A 20,062-nucleotide genomic window follows, 5' to 3' on the forward strand; every position below is an offset into this window, starting at 1 on the left:
AATAGTGAGAATTTGGCAGACAAGTACCAATCATTTGATTTTGATCATTTCTTCCAAAATCACAACCACCATGTAATGTTGATGAATTTACAAACTTGGGATACGCACACGTGCCCATGGACAAACCTGATGAAATGATGGATGATTATGGGGTCAGGATGCTGCAGTAGCCCAGCCAGCTTCATGGGAATCTCAGTAAATCTCAGACGAGGACAGACAAAAATCTAGAGGGCCATCAGACAGACCATCAAATTATCACCACAACCCTAGCCCTACCAATGCACAAACAATATTACCTTTGTATTCTATACATTTACATTTATTCATTTAGCAGACGCTTTTATCCAAAGCGACTTCCAAGAGAGAGCTTTACAAAGTGCATAGGTCACTGATCATAACAACAAGATAGCCAAAAAACATCGCGAGTAGCCAAAATATGAAGCACACATTGTGAACAACCAAAGTAAGTGCCAAAGGGAAGAACCATAAGAGCATGTAGTTAAACAAGTTACAATTAAACAACATGAACAGCTATAAGTGTGAAATCAACCTTCAATCCCTCTATAATTTCACCCATTTTGTTGTTTCTTAGGGCTAATCAGATCACTTCCAAATAAAGAGGCAATGCTAATACAAGTTATTTTCTGTATTTACAGTAAGAGGAGCATATTAAGCACAACACATTAATGTGAAGTACTGACAGCACAAACTACATTGTTTGACAAAAGATAAGATTTAGGAACACATTCTAATACACAATTGTTTCCTGCCTGGTTGCATGTTTCATGTTGGTACCTGTCTCAAGTAGCGGTTGCAGTTAATGTACTCCTTCTCCTGGCTGTCCTGCAGCTGGTTGACCTTGATGTAGAGCCACAGAGCCTGCATGATGCTGGCACGTGTTTGAGTGTGGATACCTAACAGTCGGGCCAACCTGGGGTCCAGTTTATATTGAGGTGGCTGTACCAGTGGACGAGTTTGGAAAGCAAACAGAGGCTGGCTTCATTTATCGGGCTTGATCAACATGTTTCATTCAACATTTTCCAACATTAGAGTGGGTGTTTTTGATTGCCCTGTTGAGTTTTTCTTAGAATATGAACTCCTGTGTGCCGCTTTCCTTTTTGTCTCAAAAATACAAATTGCATAATAGTAAGATTCATAAAATGTATAATTAGTTATTTACCTGGTGATCAAGCACGAGTAGTAAAGTGCATTTTACACTTGAATCTCCAGGTCTCTTCACCTGGAAGCCATCAGTTTCCTGGGTGGTAGGCATCCTGTGCCACTGAGACAAAATAATTAGAGTTCAGGCTTGAACAATGAAATTACACAATTGAGCCAATTATAATTTCTGCAATAACATATGATAGTGTATATCCTTATGAAGCAGGTCATACCTCTACCAAGTGGTTGTCTGGCCCATAAAGCTCCTTGTCAAGCTCAATTACCAGACTTTTAAAAAAAGATGAAAACTTCCGTTTTTGCTTTCCAGTCTATCAACAGAAATGTGAGAGATGAGGGAGAAATAAGTTTACGAGCATTATTTTGTAGTTGAATGGTTTAATTACATTGTGTATAGAGCTGCATTTATTGGATCTTACAACTTAGACTCATGAATAGTGTTGCTTTTGTCAACGAAGAAGGAGTCAGATTGTTGAGTGGTTAGAGAATCAGGCTAGTAATCAGAAGGTTGATGGTTCGATTCCCGGCCGTGTTATATGTTATAACGTTATTTTGCCTCGTTTAGTTGCTTTATTATGATTAGCCAACTCAGGAGGCTGTGGTTAATGTGTCTCATTTTAACGTTAGCTTTAGACGTTAGCCACTGGAGCTGAAAACGACTGAGACAAATGTGTGTGACTAGCATGTGTGTATATTTGTTTGTGAGAGAGTGTAAAGTGGGTTGACAAGAATGACTAGTGTGTGTAAGTGTGTGTGTCTTTGTTTGTATGAGAGTGCAAAGTGGGTTCTTAGTTCCTACCTGACTGACTGTACTAAGAATCCCTTGTTGGCCAAATACTGTAGCTAGTTTTGTCATTTACATAGCAATCACACTGAACTGAATTTGGCATCAACAACATGACTTTGAATACCTTATTCTAGACCAATACATACATTTAAACAAATGTTTTAGGCATTAACATGCCTCCCGAGACTACTGCTTCGACTACTTCTGTTTTGATTAAAAAGAGACAATTAAGATAATTAAGATCAAGATAAAATTAAACTGGACTAAATGCCATCAGTTTTCATTGACTAAAACTACACAAAAATAGTCATGGATAAGTCTGACTAAAATAAGACTAAAATGCTCAGACTTTTAGTCGACGGAAACTTGACTCTACTAAAAAGAGTATGAACGTGACTAAAACTAATAAGAACTCAAATGAAAGCTTGACACAACAGATCTGTAGCACGCAAACTTGGGGTTGATGAAAGGCGAGTGGTAAAGTCAGCTACCTCGCTTTATTGTACATGTAACTGTCGCAATTAAATTATACTAATGTATAATTTGTTTTCAACCAATGTCATGATTTAGAATTAATAATTGCATTCAGTAGGCTATTATTAAGTGGTTGGTAAGAGTACAGTGCCTTTATTTTGAAGACCGTGGAACGCTTGTGATTGATAGAGAGCGTCAACAAGCTAACAGCAAACGAAACACGGACAATTTAATGCTCTGATAAAAGTTTAAAGTTGTTATAGCTTATGTTAGCGATTGGGGGAAACCTCTAATTCCCTTGTGTACAGCATACAACCAACGAGTTATGTTGTTTTGTGTCTGTATTTTACTTTGGTGAACGTTATTTAGGCTACATGCTGCGCATGTCATTGTATGTTCATATTAAGCTAATGTGGTCTTTATTTTCTCGTTATACTGTGGGTTTAGTTTTCACGGTGGATTTGGAGAAGAAGCTTCAAATATATGGAACGCCGAGTTAGTCAAAATTAAATAAATAAATAGGTAAATAAATATATAAATACATACATAAATAAATATGGCTATGAAAAAAAATCTGAAATTTAAAAAAGATGGCAATAAATATAGCATTATATAATTATATAGCTGAATCCATTTACCGACATCAATAAATAAATACATTTATTTATATCAAAATGACCTTTTTGTAAAGACAACATTTATTTATTTCATGGGACTTTTATTTCCTGATGCCACATTTATTTATTTTTTGAGACTTTTACACACCACATTTATTTCCACATATATTTCCACACCACATTTATTTCCACACCACATTTATTTCTGTGCTGTTTTTATTTCCCATCTCACATGCAAACTAGAGGGGCGTGGTTATCTTCAGACCAACGCAGCTCCACAAAAGATCGAAGGCAGATAGGACACCTAGATTCGGTAGATGATGGAAGACATTAGTCGTGTCAGAGATCGCATGCTGGCCTTATAGATCAAATTGATCAGCATGGCTTGTCAGGATGTATTATTTTGGCACACATTGTATATTTTGTAGAGGTACTTGGGCGGATAAATGCTAAGTCTTAAATGGTTTGAGACTCAAGCACCGTGTTTTTGTGCAAGACGGCAAGTGTAGAAAGCCACAACAAGAATCTTCCTTTAGGGTTTAGCGTATTTTGATCGTAAACTATTGTCTGGGTTCACAGTGACGATTTAAGTAAGCTAATTTGTAAGATGTAGTTTCATAAGGGGCTGTGGTATCGTGGGAAATTTGGCTATTGCCTCAAGACAACCCCAAATAGGCCTACGCGATTAGCCTACACATTCGGGTATTTTCTGGTGTGCCCACGATAACCAGCTGTTTTCGATGAACCCAGGCCATACAAAATGTTGCTTAAGTGCCAATAAATTTGTGACTACAAGCTCCTTTCATCCATGAGCCTGAATAGCTTCAACGGACCAACAATCATGTATTTTTGCTCTAGTGCGATCGAATCCCACTTCATGCCAGCTTGCAACTGTTTTATTTTCTTAGCCTACAGCAGCAAGTATGAGATGCGACTTTAAATTCGCCAATAATGTTGAATGTTGTGTGAATTTGTGACGAATCTGGTGATAGAGGCCAACGGCAGCTGCTGCTGTTAGGTGAACGCACAGCTCGATAGCTGCGACGTAGCGCTGAAGTTACCTTTGTAAACATTGCTTTAGCTTGTGTGACGTGTAACTTGTCTGCAAAGCTAACAATCACTGCCACCACGTCTTCCTAGGTGGTATTTAAGACTTCAATATCTATGTTCTGTAGAGCACTTATCCGCCCAAGTACCTCTACAAAATCTACAATGTTTGCCAAAATAATACATCCTGACAAGTCATGCTGATCAATTTGATCTATAAGGCCAGCATTCGATCTCTGACACGACTAATGTCTTCCATCATCTACCGAATCTAGGTGTCCCTATCTGCCTTCGATCTTGTGTGCAGCTGCGTTGGTCCGAAGATAACCACGCCCCTCTCGTTTGCATGTGAGATCGGAATTAAATACAGCACAGAAATAAATGTGGTGTGGAAAAGTCTACAAAAATAAATAAATGTGGCATTAGGAAATAAATGTCCCATGAAATAAATAAATGTGTTTACAAAAACGTCATTTTGAAATAAAGGTATTTATTTATTGATGTTGGTAAATGGATTCAGCTATATAATTATATAATGCTATATTTATATATGTATTGCCATCTTTTTTTAATTTCAGAATTTATTTCATAGCCATACTTATTTATGTATGTATTTATCTATTTATTTAATTTGGACTAACTCGGCCTTCCATACAAATAAACCTGTAGCAAGACAGCCACTTGTGCCAGTGCTTCAAGGGAATTATAAATACTGTTTTAATTTAACCATTTTAAGATTGTTTGGGTGCAGCGTTTAATTGAAGGCGGCGTTTATTACACAATGGTCATTTTTGGTGTGGCGTTTATTCATGTGCGGCGTTTAATCGAAGAAATACGGTAACTAAGTTGGAGGTAAAGGGAGGGGGAACTATTCAAAGTTGACTGAAGAAAATTTACAAATTGCATTTTCAGTTCCTTGTTTTGAAGGGAAACTGATCTGTACAGACATCTGGTAGCATGGTGGAAGACAAAGGCCAATTAATTTTTTGAAATGCAGGGACTTGAGGGAATTCCTTCAGATTCTGAAAAGCAATTTTCTTACAAATGAACATCATCCAAAAGACATTTTAAAAGCCTATAGATTCTGTCACGCTTTAAATTTAACAAGCAACTTTCAACAAGGAATATGCACCACAGAGTTTTGTACAGATCTATTAACACTCAAATACCTTCTACACAAATTGGCTAATATGGACACCACCATATGCAAGTACTCTGAAACAAAGCATGTTCTTGCAGGTCACAAGATAACAAAATATTTCAATGATTAATACTGCTATATTTACATCGACACTTACATCCTCTAGTAGTTTGCCCTCCATCCTTAGTTCCCAGGATGAAACTTTATCAATTTCTTCACCTTCTGGCTTGCCAGGAGTATAGGTGTTGGATATGTAAATCCTCAATTTGCGCTTTTGCTGTAGTGGATGGAATTCAGTCATAGAACAAACACCAGACCATGTGAACAGAGCGTCACAGTAACAAAACATAATAACCCTCCTTGGCCATGGCACTTTAAATAACAAGCTCAATACAAACAAGTGGCTTATTAGTTAGCTAGCAAAAGTCTTTGTGAAAGGGATTCTGGACAGATGTTCCTCATTTAATTTGAGCGTTGTGTTCCAATATGGGTTCTTTTTTCCCACAGTTTTTTTTTCTGGGCTGAACTTGCATCTAGAAGTAGTGTTTTAAGTCAATAGAAAGAGCCACACTGGTTTTTCAGATGTTCAAGTTCAAGTCTTTTATTGTCAGATGCACAGAACAACACAGGGTCAGACTAGGCACTGAAATTCTTAGGACAAGACAACGCAAAGCAACCTGGCATAACATTTACATTACATTTATTCATTTAGCAGACGCTTTTATCCAAAGCGACTTCCAAGAGAGAGCTTTACAAATAACATATAAGTACACAGAACATACATTACATCTATGATAAGATAAAATATAGTAAATCTCCTAATATACAAATAATATACAATATTCAATACAGTATACAGATGTGTTGTTCTAAGTGACAGTACAGAGCAATATTAGTGCCAGCACAAATTGAATCTGAATGTACTCGTTTTAGAATTAATTTGTTTTATTTGAATTTGAAATGTACAAACTGTATTGTATACTAAATTATGCCATTTGGCAGATTGATACTGAATCTAATGGTTTAAAATCAAATTTCGACATTATATTCGACTTCTATGTATTCAATTTTGTTGTAGGCAAACGCAGCTAGCCTAATCAGTCACAAATGATTTGGTAGTTGACAACACTCTCCCTCTTCCAGAGTGCCGAGTCTGAACATATTAGGTTAGCCAATGTAGCCTAACACACATTTTTCGCAACCACACAAATCGGTAGCTAGCATATGTGACAGGTGCTGGTATTAGTCCTCATGTACAGTACTGTGCAAAAGTTTTAGGCAGGAGTGAAAAAATTCTGTAAAGTAAGAATGCTTTCAAAAATAGACATGTTAATAGTTTATGTTTATCAATTAACAAAGTGCAAAGTGAGTGAACAGAAGAAAAATCTACATGAAATCAATATTTGGTGTAACCATCCTTTGCCTTCAAAACAGCATCAATTCTTCTATATACACTTGCACACAGTTTTTGAAGGAACTCAGCAGGTAGGTTGTCTCAAACATCTTGGAGAACTAACCACAGTTCTTCTGTGGATTTAGGCAACCTCAGTTGCTTTTCTCTCTTCATGTAATCCCAGACAAACTCGATGACATTGAGATCAGGGCTCTGTGGGGGCCATACCATCACTTCCAGGACTCCTTGTTGTTCTTTACGCTGAAGATAGTTCTTAATGACTTTCACTGTATGTTTGGGGTCGTTGTCATGCTGCAGAATGAATTTGGGGGCAATCAGATGCCTCCCTGATGGTATTGCATGATGGATAAGTATCTGCCTGTACTTTTCAGCATTGAGGATACCATTAATGCTGACCAAATCCCCAACTCCATTTGCAGAAATGCAGCCCAAAACTTGCAAGGAACCTCCACCATGCTTAACTGTTGCCTGCAGACACTCATTTGTGTACCGCTCTCCAGCAATTTGGCGAACAAACTGCCTTCTGCTACAGCCAAATATTTCAAATTTGGACTCCAGCGCACCTGCTGCCATTTTTATGCACCCCAGTTCCTGTGTTTTGATGCATAGTTGAGTCGCTTGGCCTTGTTTCCATGTCGGAGGTGTGGCTTTTTGGCCGCAAGTCTTCCATGAAGGCCGCTTCTGACCAGACTTCTCCGGACAGTAGATAGGTGTACCAGGGTCCCACTGTTTTCTGCCAATTCTGAGCTGATGGCACTGCTGGATATCTTCCGATTGCGAAGGGAAGTGAGCATGATGTGTCTTTCAGCTGCTGCAGTAAGTTTCCTTGGCCAACCGCTGCGTGTGCGGTCCTCGACGTTGCCCGTTTCTTTGTGCTTCCTCAAAAGAGCTTGGACAGCACATCTGGAAACTCGTCTGCCTTGACATTTCTGCCTGGGAGAGACCTTGCCGATGCAATATAACTACCTTGTGTCTTGTTGCTGTGCTCAATCTTGCCATGGTGTATGACTTTTGACAGTAAACTGTCTTCAGCAACCTCACCTTGTTAGCTGAGTTTGGCTGTTCCTCACCCAATTTCATTCCTCCTACACAGCTGTTTCTGTTTGAGTTACGGTGCGTGTCCACTACAGCGGAGAGGAGCGGAGAGGAGCGGCGCGGAGCGTCAGATTCCAATTCATTTTCAATGAAATCGGGCGTTGACGCTCGCGTATGGCATTGTGGGAAGGCGAGCGGAGCGTTGCAAGTTGGATTTTCTCAACTTTATGTAAATGAGGAGCGTGAAAACGCTAGCGTTGGCCAATCGGATTGGTTTCTTGTTTCTTGTAACGTAGCAACTGTTGTTCACAGTAAACATGTCTAGGTTTTACAATTTCAAGATGGAGGAGAAACTTATCGTATGTGTCTGCACACCCAGTTCTGTTCAGAACAAAGTTATGTAATGTGACAAGCCTGAATTTAAAGGTTACATTAAACTAATAATGCATGTTGCAGGGTTGCCGACGTTGTCAGTGTCCCTAGAATGTTTTTACACTTTTAAATTCAGTCTCGTCACATTACGTGACTGTTCTGTGCCACTGCTAGCTTGCTAGCCCAGCCTACAAATGACTGGTTGAGTGACCGGTGGCGTGACCGGTGGCGTAACATTAATTCTACTGTAATCTTGCACTAGTAAAAATCCAGATTTGAGGTTCGGCCGAATACCGAATCCACTGGTTAAGATTCTGCAGAATTCGAAACCGAATACCGAATCCTACTTCCATCCTCAGTTGATTAACACAGTAAACACATTAATGAAGTAAACAAAATCCACAGCAGTGCATTTTTCATTTCCATTTTATTTTTACTGTAAAAAAAAGGAATTGGCAACATTTTGCCAGGAAGACAAGTGGGAAAAACTATTTTGACAATTACCATATGCCTATGTTTACCCTATCTCAAGATCAAATCAATATCCAAAATATTAGCCTTTTAGATTTCTTGAATTTCTTTCGGATGTTTCATACGCAAATGTTTTAACAGCGGAGATGTTGTGTATTGTTTAGGGTCTTTGCCACCATGAGATAAATCGGCATTGCAAATTGAACATGCAGCTCGACTTGAATCGCCTTCTTTTGACTTTTTGAAGTACTGCCAAACAACACTTTTTCTGCTTACAAGTTCCATTTTCACTTTCTCTTAGCCTACTGTATTGAACGGTCCACCTACGTAAACACCTTCCCGTAATCAATGGTGGCATCATTATGTCGACCAGCGTATCACGCGTAGTGCAAGCGTAGGGTTCGGTCGGTGGAAAAACATTCTAAGGTTCGGCCGAAACCGAACTCCGTCAAAAACAAATGTTTGGCTAAGAAAGGCATACAAACGCATGGCTGTCGATTATCTGCATGTTTAGAACATAATATGCACATCTGGGAATGTCTGGGCATGTGTGAGTATTTCTGGGCATATCTTTGAAATGTGAGTGTGTTATACTCAGTTTCAAACCTGGCAACAACAAAAGGACACAGAGAGAACGGTGCCAAATTTGAAACTGAAAATGTGTAAGCAAAACATTGTAAAAGAAACAATCAGACTTTTTAAACTTTATTTAGATCTTATAAAACGTTTTCAAATTTTTGAAACATATTTTTTCAGATGAGAAAAATAAATAAAATAAATGACATTTCAAAAAAATAAAAGTATATTGCCCACATAATCATACAGTATGATCAGATTTGGAGGTGCTGATTCCCATCCCAGCCGCTTCGCATTCGGTTGCGAACCGCTCCAGTGAGAGGTGAAGGTCACGGCCCGATGAAGCCATCAGGACCTGAGGTCACCAAACCGGACCCCCTCAACGCCCTGGCTGCGCCTAGAAATTCTGTCGATATAAGTTATGAACAGAATCGGTGACAAAGGGCAGCCCTGGCGGAGTCCAACCCTCACCGGGAACAAGTTAGACTTACTGCCGGCAAAGCGGACCAAACTCTGGCACCGGTCGTACAGGGACCGGACAGCCCTGATCAGGGAATCCGGTACCCCGTACTCCCGGAGCACCCCCTACATGAGCCCCCGAGGGACACGGTTGAACGCCTTTTCCAAATCCACAAAACATGTGTATACTGGTTGGGCGAACTCCCATGCACCCTCCAGGACCCTGCCGAGGGTGTAGAGCTGGTCCACAGTTCCACGGCCAGGACGAAAACCACATTGCTCCTCCTGAATCCGAGGTTCGACAATCCGACGGACCCTCCTCTCCAGAACCCCTGAATAGACTTTCCCAGGGAGGCTGAGGAGTGTGATCCCCCTAAAGTTGGAGCACACCCTCCTCTTTTTAAAAGAAGGGAACCACCACCCCCCAGTCTGCCAGTCCAGAGGTACTGTCCCCAATGTCCACGCGATGTTGCAGAGTCGTGTCAACCATGACAGCCCTACAACATCCTGAGCCTTAAGCAACTCCGGGCGGACCTCATCCACCCCAGGGGCCCTGCCAACGCAGAGCTTTTTAACCACCTCGGCAACCTCAGCCCCAGAGATAGAAGGCCCCCCCCCGATGTCCCCAGACTCTGCCTCCACGTCGGAAAGCGTGTTGGTGGAATTAAGGAAGTCTTCAAAGTATTCCTTCCACCGATCCAGGACGTCAGCAGCGCACCATCCCCCCCATATACATTTAGTCATTTAGCAGACGCTCTTATCCAGAGCGACTTACAGTAAGTACAGGGACATTCCCCCGAGGCAAGTAGGGTGAAGTGCCTTGCCCAAGGACACAACGTCAGTTGGCAAGACCGGGAATCGAACTGGCAACCTTCGGATTACTAGCCCGACTCCCTCACCACTCAGCCACCTGACCCCTGATATACAGCGTTGACAGTGCACTGCTTCCCCCTCCTGAGTCGCCGGATGGTGGTCCAGAACCTTTTCGAAGCCGTTTGGAAGTCGTTCTCCAGGGCCTTGCCGAACTCCTCCCACGCCCGGGTTTTTGCCTCCGCGACCGCCATAGCCGCATTCTGCTTGGCCTGCCGGTACACATCAGCCTATGCCTATGTCGTCAGTCAAATTCTTTTTACTGTTTTTTTTGGTGGCATTTCTGCCTTTAGTATTTTATGATGGACACAGTGTGTTTGGACAGGAAATGTGGGAAGAGAGAAACAGGGCACAGCCTACATTGTGCGTGCATTAGTCTGGTGAGCCACTGGGAAGCCCTAGATCTGCAGTCAAATTCTACCACTATATCACAGTCTACCATAATTTTTCTTTTTCAGATTTCATAAGAAAGCTTTTTGAAACCACCAACAAGATCTAACATGATTGGCTGGTGATTGGCAGGTGTTAATGTCAGCCCTAATGGCCCTTGTATGCATGTAATAATCTAATTTGTTTGGAGCAGTTTGGTTAGTGTGTTTCTATAGAATTGGACAGTTCCAGGGAACAGTTCCAGGGAACAGATACAAAAGTTTAATTGCCTACCCATAATACGAAGTTAGAATATTAGCGTTACCGCTATAGGCTTCTTGATGGCTTCCTGAATTTCCATGCGCTTGCGTGCGATGGTCTGATCCAGCTTCCTCTCAAAGGCAAGAAGGTCCATGTAGGCTTGGGACTCAGGAACAAGGTCTCTGATCTATGATGAAAACAATCGTTTTCAATAATTGAGCTCCGGTTGTCTTCCAGTCTAATTAGACATGTTAGCAGTATCTTCCTTTAAAGGGAAGAAGTTCGACTCACCCTTTGGGGAAGCACCTTGTCAGCCATCTTGCGCCTTTTTCCACTTACAAGACAAAGTAGATAAATACATAAATTATAGATACTATTATTTAAAGGTGGGTGGTATGACGGTATAGAAATAAACCGGTATAAGTTTGGCCTACGAAATGGATTTTGACTATATTGTGTAACCGCGGTAGAGCCTTCCAGAAATAAAATGTGTCACAGACCCATTAACACCAGGCACGGCACACAATTACCGTACAGTACTTTATTGCAAAAATCGTAATAAATCTACGCAAACATCGCAAGCAATCTTATGCATCCTCGTGCATTCAAAGTTTAGACTACAAAAACTTGAACGTCAAAGATTTGGCATGAAAGAGTATAGCCATGCAAGAAAAGATGCCAGGTTGGTTAGAATTATGAAATTTTTATTGTAGGCCAACAGAGTTATATTCATCCATGTAATGACTTGTTATTTAGCTCAATATTTGTATTGAGCTAGATAACAAGTTCTTGTTATGCCATAAACGTACTGTTGAAAGCTAGATATTAGCTCTTTTTCCATGGAAAAGCACTGCAAAAGTTTGAAAAATTCAACCCCATCCAAATCCGGTAGAGTAGCTGCAGCGGTGCATATTACATTGTCATGACATTTTAAGAAAAATTAGGTACATTGCTTTTAACAAGTCACTTATCTGTGTAACTAGGTATAAGGTATCATAATAATACTATTACATAAATATAATCCTATTAAAATAAAAGGCCTACTGATATCAGAGGGTAGATGGATAGATATTGCTTTGCTAGCAATAGAACAATCAGGCATCAAATGACAGGTCCTTCATTTTGTTTACACACAAACATTCTAGCTACAGTATAAACAAGAAACACATTATGTTTTGCATATTTGCCAAAGTGTTTTGTTGTGTTTTCATCTGAGCATATATCTTTATGCCATGTTGTTTTTTATTCATACCAGGGTTTTTCCTGCATAGAGAACATTTTGGCGCACGCCAAAGCAGTTTTCCCAAGCGCCAATGACAAATCCCGCCAAAGGCAAAAAAAGTCAGATGAGAAAAAAAAAAAAAACCTGTGTTCATCACGTGTGCAATGCATGTCAGCGAATATGTTCTCAATAGTATGTTTCAAGTAGGCTACAGCCGACCCTCGTTCTGTTTTGATCAATAGTAATCGAGTTGATAAGCGTGTCTTCTTGTCTGATCAATATGCAACTATGAGGTGCGCGAATGGACAGAGCAGCCAGTAAACTGTCGTTCCGCTGCGAGGGCCAGCCCGACGTTCACGAATACACCTGTACAAATGCAAATGAAATTTCCACTCAAAATGCTGACAAAAGTTTGATTTACGATTTCCAACGCAGCCTCCATTGGTATTCTTAACCTGGAATGATAATATATAAGGCAATGTTTCCTCTATGGCTAAATTTCTGCCGCCACGGTATCAGAAATGTAGCCTGGCTTTGCCCTCCTACGTACTTCCGCTCAATTTGGATTTTGCTTCTGTACTAGGTCTGGGATTTCAGTGCATCAGTCGTTTTTTGGAGAAAAAAAATTTGTAGGTCCAATCAGCGAACAGAGGGAGTGGCTGAGAACGATGACGTTAATGTTGTGCACTCGTTTGAGTTGTAGTTCAGTAATGGCGGCGGAGAAAGATGCGAGCGAAACTATTCTGCGGTTGTGGCAACGCTGCCGAATATCCCTAAGTTAAAGCCGGAGCAAGAACAATCCTTGCTGAGTTTTGTTGGTGGTCATGATGTTGTGGCCCTCCTCCCCACGGGGTTCGGGAAAAGTTTGATTTTCCAGCTACGGCAGCTAGCTCCGTTACAGTAGTGGTGAAGGAGTTGGCTAAGGCGAACGCTAGCGATTGGTTATGGCAGATCAGAGCGGCTCTGGGCAGATCCAATAGTTTTAAACTTCAACAGAGTACCCGCCTTCAAGGAAGTTAACGCTTGTCAATGGAGCGATCCCAGACCCTCTGTACAAATGAAATGTACGAGGGTCTGGTTAGGACCAGGCTATCAGAAATCAGGCTGTACAAAATTTTAGGACGTCTATCAGCAGTGATTGTTAGAGTGCATGTCGGAGAATTGCACGGACACACGCTTCACACCGCAGTTGAGATTACGTGTGTGCGTCCTTGAGAACTGCAAGTCATATAACTTATGTTGTCAGTTCATTTAAGCCTGTTATTGTATAAGTCTATAGTTCTTGCAAATTTAAATCAAGTTACTGGTGATTTTTGTTGTTTGTATTTTTCCCCTGCTAGCTAAATTGTCTGTTGATTCGATAGCAATTGCTGCCCTTGCTCAGGTTTGTATTTTAGGTGCATTATTATGCGGAAGTTTTAATTAATAAAAAGTGGGTTTATTGTTATTATTTGCTACAGAATGCTTAGCCTATCAAGATCAAATGAAGCAGGCAGTGTACTTCAGAGTGGCCTACCTTAATCAATAGGCTAGGCTACTACAATATTACATTAGCTATTAGACTATTATATTAACCTGTTCCGAAATGGAACAGGTTAATGGGGGGGGGGGGGAATAAATACATTGATTAGGACACCTGTAACAACATACTGACCTTCTTAAATCATGCACATTAGACTAACTGTGCGCACCACTCACCCATGCCTTGGGCCTGCAAGTCCCACTTGCTGGTGAAGTTGTTGCTGCTGGTGAAGAAACCTCTTTCTGGAGACGTCTACAGGTGAGAGCCCCATTCCAGTGCGTGAGGGCATGTTCCCACCAAAATAGGGTCCAGGATGATGACCCCCCATGGACCGCATTGCTATCCTGGGAGTCAGTCCAAGGCGCTGAGGAGAAGAGGAGTAATTTTATTTTAAAGAAAGGATAATGGTGTCCCTATTGCCTTCCATTAGCATTGCAACGAAAACTAATAAAAGTGACATATCTCATCCATCAGATACTGAAGTGCAATCGAGTTGAAATTTTCAGAGGTGCTAATTGTCTATGGGAATAATATTAAGGAATGTTAATAAGTAATTAACTTTGATTGGCCTACTGTATGTCCCATGTCATATGCAGACAAATTTAGTAATCAGCAATATCCTAACAATATCCTAAGGGCTTGAATTTACTTTTTTAATTGGTGGCACTGCAAATATTTAGGAGAACCCACTGACTATTAAGGACCACAACAAAAAATGTATGTTGTACAGCAGTTCCGTGTGGTGCTGGGAATATAATTTAGCTGTGTTATGATAGTTATTTTCGTTTTGACTGGCAATGTACTGACGTTGCTCGTCCACAAATGCCCTATTAAACGCATAGAATAGGGTTGCTTCTCTTGCTAGATTTTTACAATCTACCGCCCCCCCTGAAACAAATTCTAGGGGAAACACTTATCTGCATTAAAGTTGAGAACTTAAAGAGGAAGTTTAATTGGTTATGTAACGTTGATCCGGTCACTGTATACACTACTGTAGTACCGAGCGTTTTATAAAGAAATTAATACAGGTCGCTTCTCACAAATATATTTTTAGTTCACACACACACAATTTTGGGAGCATATGCGACCAAAATGGTCGCAATTTCAAGCCCTGTAAAAGCATTTAACATAACATGATAAATCAAGTTATAACACACAGTGTATTATTGAAGGATGGCCAAAACTAGTAGGAGAATGGTAGCTAGCTAACAAATCATACCCAAAGCGACAAAGAAATAGTACATATTGTACAGAGGTTCTCACTTATTTTGAGGGTTCTCAAGAGGAGATAAGATTATGATGTGTGAAGCTACATATGTTAGGTTCTGTAGGGGGGGGAGGCAGTGCCCTGTGACAACAACCTTGGACCCCCTAAATCTTGAGTCTGAATCATTATCAACATGGTATTTTGCATTTTAATGCCTGCCTGTGAAGAAAACAATGTGACAACAATAATGGTTAATGTAACTGGCCCCTCTAACAGTAAAACTGGCCTCCTGGTCCCCAAAACCCTAGGCCCGGCCTGGTCACTGGAGGTAGAAAGCTTAGCATGAGAGATGTGATTGTTCCCTTGACATCCCTGTCATCCTGGTTAGCTGCTTTAACAGGATGACCGTAATAAACTGATAATGGTGAACAGAATGGGATTTAATTTGGATCCTGTTTGGTGGGATTCATCAGGTTGTTTCAGATTTAGAAGGGTGCTGGCTGAGGAACAGCACATTTCAGAGTTTTGCACTCTGAATTTGGCACTGAAAATCATGGGGTGGCACACCACAATTAAAAGCCATTACTGAATTTCAGAAATTGTATTATGCTGTTGGAGCACATGTAGGCTAGTTGAAAACTGGTTAGATAGCCAGACTGCTGTCTACAGAATAGAAAAATATCAATGGGCATATTTCGTTTTTCTGTGAAAACTAAATAGTGAGAACTAGAATATTATTTGATAGTAAATACCTTATTTAGCTTGATTATTTTTTATAAACACTGTGCTAAAGAGTGCATTCCGATTAATCCCAAATCTTCTTCAGGCTGCCATGTCTGGATTGTGTTCTGATATGCACTGACAACTGTTCGACTTTACATTAGCCATAACAAAGCATGTCAAATCAGTTGATTTTGCCAGACTCAGTCATCATGTTGTAGAAAAAGTTCTCAATTTCGAGTGTCATAAAGCACTTGGATTAATTGTACAAATGTACTAAAATATGTTATTGAGGACATAAAATAAAAACGTTTCTAATTTAGTATGTCAATATAGGGTAATGCGTAGATTGATAGAGTAAAAATGTAATCCAATTTCCAGTAATGCAGACAACTGTTGGTGGCTCGGAATGTAAATTACCTGGTTGTATTGCGAAGCAGTGTTGAAGGATCGGAAGCCTGTGTTGATCAGTGTTGGCATCCTTATCGCAGCATTCTTATGTCCGGTGATTATCGAGTTTACACTGGGGTTCATGAGAGGACCTCAGTAGCAATCAAATTCAACAAGTTGGTTTGGTCGTTAGCTAAAAAAATGTGCTCCCTAGTAAACTAGGCAATCTATCCAGTGAGCAGATCAAGTTATTTTCCTTACCAATAGATTCCAGCTAGTACACTATACGATCTAATGCTGTTGCTGTAGTGAAGCTTGTAACTTTTAGCAAATGTAATTTCCGGGATGGTTCGTTGGCTGACGCTAGCTAACACGTTAGCAAGATCGAGTCACTTTGTTTAGTGCTACGTAAACTGCGAAAGGTTGTGGTGATAAGTAGCGAGAGTAGGTCTACATGTTGTTCACTCCAATCGTTGGATATGCCTGGGCAATTTATTAAATTTCGTTAATAAGAAGTTGATAAACAATTACTCTAGCTAGATTATTATGTGTGCATGTGTGTGATGTAGTCAGCGCGACTCAATTTCTTCGTAATACAGTGCAACCTCTGCTATGACTAGCACCGCCTAGTATGTGTTTGCTTGTTGCCAGCAGAAAATATGTTGTTATTTTCTCTTTTTTGGGATGTTAATGCGTTTACGTACACAACTTTGATGATTTTATTGTTGTTTTTAGTATATTTAAGTCAAATATTGTAACTTAATACTTTAAAGAAAAATAAACTAAACAGAAATCGAAAATGCAATCTAAAATTAAAACGTTTAGTCTAAAATCTACTGGCAAATTACCAGAGGTCCGACCTCTGACGTAATTTTGTAGTTCACTCTGTCCAGGTTGAATTTATATTTTGAGCTCTCGAGTTCTGGCACAAGGCAGAAGTTGGTTTCTTGTTCTCCGGTTATTAAACTTTGACGCGTTGGATCTTTTAGTAGGTTTGCACTATGGTCTGAAATGACTGGCTGTTATGTATTATAGTTTCATTATTTGACAAGTAACTCACTGTATAAAAATAAGCTAAAGCAGCTATACTGATTTGAATCTGATTTTCTTTCCCCCTCAAAATATGAGTGGCTTCCAGGTTTTCAAAACACTACTTTACAGACCTGCAAACTTGTCGCTTTTCGGCGACAATCGCCGTTTTCTTGGTCAATTGGATCATTTACGTGAATCGTGTATAACCGGAGAGGTTTTTTTTGGGGGGGGGAGGGGGGCGGGTGTTGGCTGTCCTTCTTCTGCATGCCAGCTGTGTGTTTAGCAAGTCGCAGTGTTTCCAAGCCCTGATAGTTTAACTGAGATGACGCAGTAGATACGACGTGCAAATATGTGCGAGGCTGGATTGAACTAGCACTATATCATATAGTGGTACTGTGCAACAGTCTATCCCATATATGGGATAGACTGTTGCACAGTACTACTATTACTAGTAGATAGTACTTAAGCTACTACTAGTAGCTTGTGCCGTTGTGTACTGGTAGGCTGCAAGGTGAACCACGAAAAGTCTTTTAGAAAATGATTCCCGCTCCACAGTCTGGCATCTACACAATCTTTAGCTCATAAAAAAAGAACGATTAGTGCTAAGCTACCAAAAAAAAGTTCGTCGCTGAAACTCCAGTCGATTATCGTTGCGTCTATGTTTTATGCAGAACTAGTTTCTTCAGAGCGTAATAGGATTTTGGTGGCACGGTTCGACACGTGATTGTTCTACACCAATAAGGTAGCTGCTTTTTGTCAACATGGATGGATACGTTTGGCAAATAGTGGATGGGACCTTGCACGTAACAGAAATTCGGTCCCTGACAGTGTTTTGCATGTGATACACTGCGGGTGCAAAAGTGCGTGTGAGACAGGCAGATGTTCATGTTTTTCTGCAGGACTTTGTTGCACACTTATGTCGTTATTGTAATTGTGCCAACACAAAAGAAACTGAGGAACTGGGAGATAACTGTCCTGACACTGACAGTGAGGACTGAGTGTCCTTAATCTGTTATTCCTTATTCGGTTTTGTACAGTTTTATATTTCATTTTTCATTACGATTGTTTTTGAATGATTACATTCAAATTTGATTACAACAACGACATAAGTCTGCCCCCCCCCCCCCCCCAGGTTAATGTAATAGCCTAGTTTAATAACTAATGTGATATTGCACATATTTTTGTACTATTTCCCCTAAAGCAATAAGGTTAGGCTACTTGGAGACCTTCCACTCAAAGTATGTTCTAGTATGTTCTGTTGGCCTCTTCAACAAGGCCAAGGGACCACACTGACTCTAATGACTTCCTACTTAAAACACATTGCTTTTTGCACTGCATTACAAAATTGTATCTTGTACATTTGTATTTTTTGTAATATTTGTATTTTTATATTGTAATTTACGGCAACTTATATTTTATTGTATATTTAATTCTATTCTAATCCCACTTAGTACTGCTAGTTTATGTACCCTTAGTATAGATAGTCCACATATTTAAATTTTAGGTCCCTATATGTTTATTGTATGCACCTTCCTGCCAAAGCAAATTCCTTGTCTGTGCAAACTTTCATGGCGAATAAATCCCATTCTGATTCTAAATGGCATAAATGCTGCCAATTATTAATTTACGTATTAATAATTTACGTTGGTCAGTAGCCTATCGATTAAGGTACTCGAAAGCATGTACACTGTCTGCTTCATTTGAGCTTGATAGGCTAAGCATTCTGTAGCAAATAATTAAAAAATATCTAACAGCCAGCAGTGTGTATTTTTCTTGCCTCCCCTTTCGAATTCAGAATTCAAATCGGTCCGTGTACCTTGTGGCCATTGGTTTTTATATTTTGCAACCCGTGTTGACAAACGCAAAATAGGGCCGTAATATCGTTTTGTCACTTTAGTAAGTCGAACACACATTTAAGTATAACGGCTTGTTTTTGGTTGTTTTGTTTTATTTTGGAATAACGGAATAACCATATAACACATGGTATTACGGTCCGTGTACCTTGTGGCCATTGGTTTTTCTAATTTGCAACCCGTGTTGACAAACGCAAAATAGGGCCGTAATATCGTTTTGTCACGTTAGTAAATCGAATACACATTTAAGTATAACGGCTTGTTTTTGGTTGTTTCGTTTTTTTTGGAAAAAATCCTTTATGCTGATATCTGCAAAAGATGAAAAATAGGCTCGTAATATCGATTTGTCCATTTCGGAAGTCAGAACCAGATGATGGGGAAATGCGTGGTATCCGTTGTTTTGTTTTATTTTGGAATAACGGAATAACCCTATAACACAAATGGTATTACGAGCCATTTACTCGTTTGTTTGATTATTCCATATCCTTTATGCTGGTATCTGCAAAAAATGAAAAATAGCCTCGTAATATCGTTTTGTCCATTTTGGATGTCAGAACCAGATTATGGGGAAAGGCTTGGTTTCCGTTGTTTTGTTTAATTTTGGAATTACGGAATATCCATAAAACACAAACGGTATAACGAGCCATTTACTCATTTGTTTGATCGGCCGTATTATGCATACTGGCACAAGTGAAAAAGAGAGAGGGGGAAAAATGTGAAACTATTGGGGGTGTTATTACTTGCGAACACCAGAGGGAAGCAACGACTAGCTTTTAAAAAAAAATTCCTGTGATCTGCAGGCCTACAATCTTGACGACATGGCAGCAGGTTCTTTAGTAGAAGACACACACACCAAACTGAAGGCACATGTTGACCGCGTTTGCTAGTTGCTACTTAGTTAATAAATCTTTGATGAACCCAAGTTTCTTTAATATATATTAAGTTTCTTTAATATATATTAGAAACATTACAAGAAGGGGCTCCAGTGTGTGTTCAAACAAGGCCAAAAGTGCCAGAAGGTATCAATCACACCCGTGCAAGTAA

The 20,062-nt window shown here is 40.0% G+C and overlaps 1 protein-coding gene across 4 annotated transcripts in view; it reads right to left on the minus strand.

Moving 5' to 3' along the window:
* smarcd2 (SWI/SNF related, matrix associated, actin dependent regulator of chromatin, subfamily d, member 2) overlaps positions 1-16,738 on the minus strand; it is a 45,484-nt gene extending 28,746 nt beyond the window's left edge. For 2 of the 4 annotated variants that reach the window (XM_067245587.1, XM_067245589.1), the window contains exons 1-10: positions 16,395-16,738; positions 16,164-16,285; positions 13,993-14,180; positions 11,364-11,406; positions 11,137-11,259; positions 5,403-5,522; positions 1,395-1,490; positions 1,181-1,282; positions 796-957; positions 127-224 (exon numbers count right to left, since the gene is read on the minus strand). In XM_067245587.1, the coding sequence (XP_067101688.1) occupies positions 127-224; positions 796-957; positions 1,181-1,282; positions 1,395-1,490; positions 5,403-5,522; positions 11,137-11,259; positions 11,364-11,406; positions 13,993-14,180; positions 16,164-16,277 (1,046 nt within the window). In that variant the 5' untranslated portion in view covers positions 16,278-16,285; positions 16,395-16,738. Of the gene's footprint in view, positions 1-126; positions 225-795; positions 958-1,180; positions 1,283-1,394; positions 1,491-5,402; positions 5,523-11,136; positions 11,260-11,363; positions 11,407-13,992; positions 14,181-16,163 lie in introns of all 4 variants that reach the window. The other 2 variants (XM_067245586.1, XM_067245585.1) reach the window with 2 other exon arrangements.
* Between the last annotated feature and the right edge of the window lie 3,324 nt (positions 16,739-20,062).

Source organism: Osmerus mordax, chromosome 10, assembly GCF_038355195.1.
Source record: "Osmerus mordax isolate fOsmMor3 chromosome 10, fOsmMor3.pri, whole genome shotgun sequence".
Classification (NCBI taxonomy): domain Eukaryota; kingdom Metazoa; phylum Chordata; class Actinopteri; order Osmeriformes; family Osmeridae; genus Osmerus; species Osmerus mordax.